The sequence below is a fragment of the Nanorana parkeri genome, unplaced genomic scaffold, assembly GCF_000935625.1.
Source record: "Nanorana parkeri isolate BGI_ZX_2015 unplaced genomic scaffold, ASM93562v1 scaffold36, whole genome shotgun sequence".
NCBI classification, from domain to species: Eukaryota; Metazoa; Chordata; class Amphibia; order Anura; family Dicroglossidae; genus Nanorana; species Nanorana parkeri.
This window is the reverse complement of record NW_017306304.1, coordinates 256,105-262,102: the sequence shown is the minus strand read 5'-3', so window position 1 is coordinate 262,102 and position 5,998 is coordinate 256,105. Positions and strand designations below refer to the sequence as shown.

Genomic DNA, 5,998 nt, shown 5'->3' with positions numbered 1-5,998 from the left:
CGATTTGTCGATTCCCTAATTCTCCCCGAAGACTTACAACCGCATGACACTGCACCCATACCTGCCCCTCCCATTCGACAACCACCTCAGCATGTCCATCGCATGCACACACATGCCTCTGATACATACACACACACACCCATGCAGCAACACCAGGAAACATGGCACCCACGCCCACATTCCCCCTATATTTATCCCTCCACCAGCCTGTCACAACACACACAACAACCGGCTGGCTATTCCACACGTGGAATGAGGGAGGACATGCAGGTGGATGAGCCTAATTTTGCGCTCCCAAACTATCAAAATCTCTAAATTTGGCCTTCAAAAGTCTGTGTAAAGGCACCGTGTTAAGTTTCTTCTCCTATCCGGTTGAGCAGGAGAATGTTGAGATGGCCTGTTTATTTTTATATAAAATTTTAAGCTAATTTAACAATGAGTTTGTGTGGTTTTTTATGAGGTTTAACACAAATTGTATTCAATTTATGATCTCTTATTTGTAGTTCCACAAACCGGTGTAGCTCCCAGATTGTCGATCACAGCTCGCTGCATGAGCAAATCGCCAGCTGACAGTGTTTATTTGTAATTGGTGATTGATATGTACTGATTTATATTCATAAATTAGTACACATTAATAATTAATTTCATACCTATAATTTCATACCTATAGCTCCAAAACGCTTCAAAACGCGCGTGCAACGCGCGTTTCTAATGTAAAAAAACGCACTAAAAACGCACATGAAAACGCACCAAACTCCGGGACGAAAACGCGCGTGTGACGCGCTTATGCAATACGCACAGGTGTGAACCAGGCCTAAAGGCAGGTATGCCTGGATGTAACACATTGCTCCTTAAAGGTGCAGATACATACCAGAAGCCCAACAAGGCACACAGGCAGCTATAGACCTGCGGGACAGGATGTTTAATGTCTGTGTCCCTATCCGAGAGAGTCACCCTCTCTCTGATAGGAGATGGATTAGGAATAGATGGGAAATCTTATAATTGTCACACCTCTGGCTGTGATAACTGGATAGATGATCACTTACTTTCTCTCAAGACAGGAAGTGAAGGAAAATCACCAAAGTGAGACACAGCAATGGGAGTCATCTCCCTTTCTTCACCAAAGATGCCTATCATTACTGAAATGCTGTCATTATATCTCAGTATTTCCTCTTAGACCACCAGCACAATGATGAGTGACAAGAGGACAGGGAAACCTTTAGCATAATCCAGCAGGACCTACTCAGGACTATTATATTACCAGCAGCTGTGGATTTCTGTACTGTCTGACCTCCCGTGCTGTAGTAACATGATAAACATTCAAAACACCCCATTTTAAATTCACCACAACGGTCTTTCGAACGACAATAAAACAGTTGATGGTACATCACCGATTTTCGTTTTTGATATTGTGATCGAAATTCTTTGATGGTCAGGTTGGAACATTTTTCTCTGCCCTAACGAAAATCGATGAATCAGTGGGGTTTTCTTTCGTCCAAAATCGTAGCAACTACACAGCACATGCGCAAAAGGAAATTATTTCCGTAGTTCATCAAAGATTGGTTGGTTAGTATGACTAATGAACGATTTCCGAAATCGACATTTGACTATGCATGATGGGGTTTTCGAGCTAAAATCGGCCGAAATTTTCCGAAAATTTCCGACTGAAAATCTACTTTTGTATGGCTATCTTAACTCCTGTTCAAACCTTGCAGAATTTGTCAAAATTTAGAAACTACAGTGAGATGTAATGAGGTATGCGACGAATATTTGATGAACATTAAATCCTATCTTCAGGGAAATTAAAAGATTCTCCTTGCAGTGGGGGTGTCCCCGCACTGCAAGGGCTAACTGCTCGATGTATAGGATATCTGTGTAAAGGACTTTTACTTACCTCCACTGGCAGTCAGTGCTCTCCTTGTCCTCCCTCTGCTCTGGCTTGTGGACTGTCCCTTGGGGTCCACACATATAATGCAGGCCTATGGGCCCTGCATTGTATTGTCAGTAGGTTTACAACATTGAGTGGAGGGCGGAAGAGGCTGCGGGTTCCAATCTTGGACCGTGCGGGAGTGGAGATCAGACAAGTAAAAATCATTTACACCAGTCCCCTAAAAAAAAAAATGAGCAGTTAACCCTTGCAGCCCCTTGCCCCTTGTACTTGAAAGAATGCACAGCACAGGGCTAGTTATAAACACATTGATGATGTCAACTTGTAAAGTTTCATGGGTTTTCAAGTAGTAATACTTCGTATGTGAGATATGATCTCCTAATCAAGTAAGCAAACAACTAAAGTGTGATAACAATAATAAATTTAGAAAGACACCTAAAACCAGATGTTTTCTAAAAATTAAACATACATGTTTTGTTGGAATTGCATTAAACTCCTTGGTTAAATATGTATGCATCTTCTTTTTTTTTTTACAGTCGGACAGCAATACTAGCTTCCTGAAAGCTGCTCGATCAGGCAATGTTGATAAAGTACTGGAATACCTAAAAGGAGGAGTAGACATCAACACCTGCAATCAGGTATAGTAAATGATTTAACTTCTACAAGTAAAAAGGATCCTGTCACTAGAAAGCCCAGCTGGGTCAAACAGCGCTATTTTCCGCCTGTGAAAGGCAAATTTCAGACCCTTTGGAAGCATTCTGGTTCTGGGGCAGGTACAGCTGGTTCAATAAATGCTTTTTCCCTCCTGCGAAAGACAAATCTCAGACCCTTTGGATGCATTCTAGTTCTGAGACAGGTACGTCTAGTTCAGTAACAGCTATTTCCCCCTAGTAAAAGGCAAATCTCAGACCTTTGGGGTGCATTCTGGTTCTGGGGCAGGTACGTCTAGTTCAGTAAACACTATTTTGCCCCTGTAAAAGGCAAATCTGAGAGCTTTGGGGTGCATTCTGGTTCTGGGGAAGGTATGTCTAGTTCAGTAAATGCTATTTTCCCCCCTGTAAAAGGCAAATCTCAAACCATTGTGGTGCATTCTGGTTCTGGTGCAGGTACTTCTAGTTCAGTAAATGCTATTTTCCCCATAAAAGGCAATTCTCAGGCCCTTCTAATGCGTTTGTGGTTCTGGGCCAGGCATGTCTTGTTCAGTAAATCAGACCAGGGGTTGAATGATGGCTACTTCATAAGGAGGAAAATAACCCAGACTGAGCCAGGTAAAAGTGACAGATTCCCTTTACATATATGAAATAAATGCATGAGCACCAGAGCGTATTATTACATGGCAACATCAACTTTTATTATTTTGATCACCACAGAAAGTTTGAGTGGAACAATGCGCACAAAAATGTAATTTTGAATATTTTAAGTATCTTATTGTTTAAAAAAAACTGTTCATTGAGCTCATAGAAAGTCATACAAGATCTGGATGTCACGTCAGGAAACTCAGTTACAGTATTCATACATTGTCTTCATTAAACTACAATGCAAATAAAACTGTGAGTATAATAGGGAGAGAAAAGCAGAAGGTGGGGTGATAGTGGGGGGATAAGACAGTTATACCATAGTTCTTTTACACGTAAATGGTGTATGACACCGAGGTGTGAAATAATGTAGATCTATTCCACGTATCCCAGATTTTCTGTCATTTAAGAGGGAAAACTCTGTTATAATAGATGACCTTTTCATACAGAAGGATTACATTAGTCAATGATATCCATTGGGCTATAACGGGAGGAGATGGGTTCATCTGGTTAATGGTTATCACTTTATGGTACAGATACCAGTTCAGATACCAGTGCCGATACTTTGCATTTTCACAAAAACTACCAGGGTGGCAGCGGTTGCAGGTGTAAATGGGCCGTGGTGCTCCACGACTGTCCTGAAATCATTAGTCTGTATTGTTTTAGAAAAAAATGTCACATGACACTAAACAAAAAGGTATCAGTAATTTGGTATCTGTGAAAGCTTGGGCAAGTATTGGTACTTGTACTTGGTCTGGAAAAATGGTATCAATGCATCCCTAATATATATGTATATAAAACAAATCATACATTAAAACAGGGATGCATGTAGCCAATGCTCCTTAAAAATGACAGCTGCCAGCTAACTTGTGACTTTTTCTCTAGTCTATTCCTGGAGCTGGAAAAGTATCAGTACTTGTACTTGTACCAAGTATGAGACCTTGATATCTGTGCATCCCTACTTTATGGGCCATGTATAGGGTTATTCTGAACAATATTCTGGTATTATGTGGTCACATGTTTTCATCTAGTATTCCAAATATGCAGATTTCAGGAGTACATGGACTAGGAAGCTGCAGTATAGAGGCCGACTAGTTAATAACCTGAGTCAAAAAATCAGAAATTACAGAGACCATAGTGGGTGAATAAAATCCACCTGTGGATGAGTACATCTTAAACAGATTGTGGTATTTATATGACCTGTCTTGTTCAGATGGAAGGAAGATAAATTGGTTCGGTGGATTATATACAACTGGATACGTTTATTGTTTATTGCCGGTAGTGACACTAAACTCAGGAGTTAAATCTTAAAAATGAATTCAACTATTAACAAAAATGTACGGTATCTTATTTGTGTATCACTCAGCTGTAGATCCTCAAATCATCTCTGAATTCCTGCTGATACTGTCCTTCCTTCTGGAGGGTGGCTACTTTTATTCCCCATGGTCCCTGTGTGTGTTGTAAAGTAGTCACCACGTCATGCTAGCTCCGATAATGGAATACAATCTCATACTTAGTTAGCTAATTTATATTGAGATTGTAGTCTTTTAAGGGAGTGATCTTGGAGTGGTGGGTACTTTACAACACACACACAGGCACCATGGGGAGCAAAAGTAACCACCCTCCAGAAGGAAGGACAGTGTCAGCACCAATTCAAAGATCTACAGCCAAGTGATAGACAAATAAGATACCTTGTTGTTAATAGTTAGGGTGCTTGAATGCATTTTTAAGATTTTAAGATTTAACTCCTGAGTCTGTCACTTTGTGAGAGGAACAAATGTCAAGTATCTTATTTTTAAGGCATTTGTATTTTATGTTTAATGGCATTATAAGCTTGACTCGCATGAGATTGGTGTGCACCACCAGCAACCCCGCCGCTGCCGCCAAATGCCAAGGTCACCTCTGCTTGATGGAGTTAGATATGGTTCAGTGCAGCCAATTACAGATCACATGATTTTACAACAGTAAACTGAATCCTGGAACTTTGTATATATAAGTATAGAATTTTCTGCTGGTAACTTTTTTTAACAAATTTTCATCAATACTCTTAACATAGTCCTGGCCAGTTTAGAGCCATATGTTATGAATGCTTGGAATCCGCATCACATTTTACTAATTACGGTAGTAATTTATATGGTGCAGATTAATTCACTTTGTGCAGTGTACTTACGCCCTTTCCACCAGCCATGTGCATATATGTGGCAATATGGAGGTGGGCCTCAAAATATATGCATTGTGGTTTGATTCCCATTTTTTGTTGTGAGCGTGCCCCCAGTCTCCTGGTCACAGATTAATGATTGGGAGCCGGTAGGACAGGCTCCCAATCACGTGATCACTGTGACAGACAGTCGCAGTGATCACATGATCAGGAAGTCCATGAAACACCTCAGATGTTAATATACTGTATGACAACCTCTTAGGTATTAAGGGGTTAAAAAAGCATAGCTAGCATTGTACAGTTTTTCAGAAGCATGTATTTTACTAGGATCATAGTGAAATAGGTGAATAGCTGTCTGAAAAGCTCTCAACTCATATGATTTTACCTTTCCAAGTTCTACATTTAGGATTTTTGCTGAAGATTTAAACAAATATATAAAGTGTTACCATAGAAAGGTATTTCACTGATTAAAGACAGTCAGAATTCCAACAATTTCACTTTGACACACTAAAGGTCAAAATTAGCATTGCTGCCTCCTTTAGACCTTGACAGCTCTAAGTACGTTAAGTCGTTCAGTGGAAAAAAATCTGACATGTGATTATCATGTACTGAAACTGCTGACAGTGCAAAACTCATATGGAATATTTTATATTTACC

The 5,998-nt window shown here is 40.1% G+C and overlaps 1 protein-coding gene across 1 annotated transcript in view; it reads left to right on the top strand.

The window, feature by feature from the left end:
* Positions 1 to 5,998, top strand: part of ANK2 (ankyrin 2) — a 168,320-nt gene that overhangs the window by 17,357 nt on the left and 144,965 nt on the right. Inside the window, exon 2 of the mRNA XM_018569969.1 lies at positions 2,425 to 2,526. Coding sequence (XP_018425471.1) covers positions 2,425 to 2,526 — 102 coding nt within the window. The remainder of the gene's footprint in view (positions 1 to 2,424; positions 2,527 to 5,998) is intronic.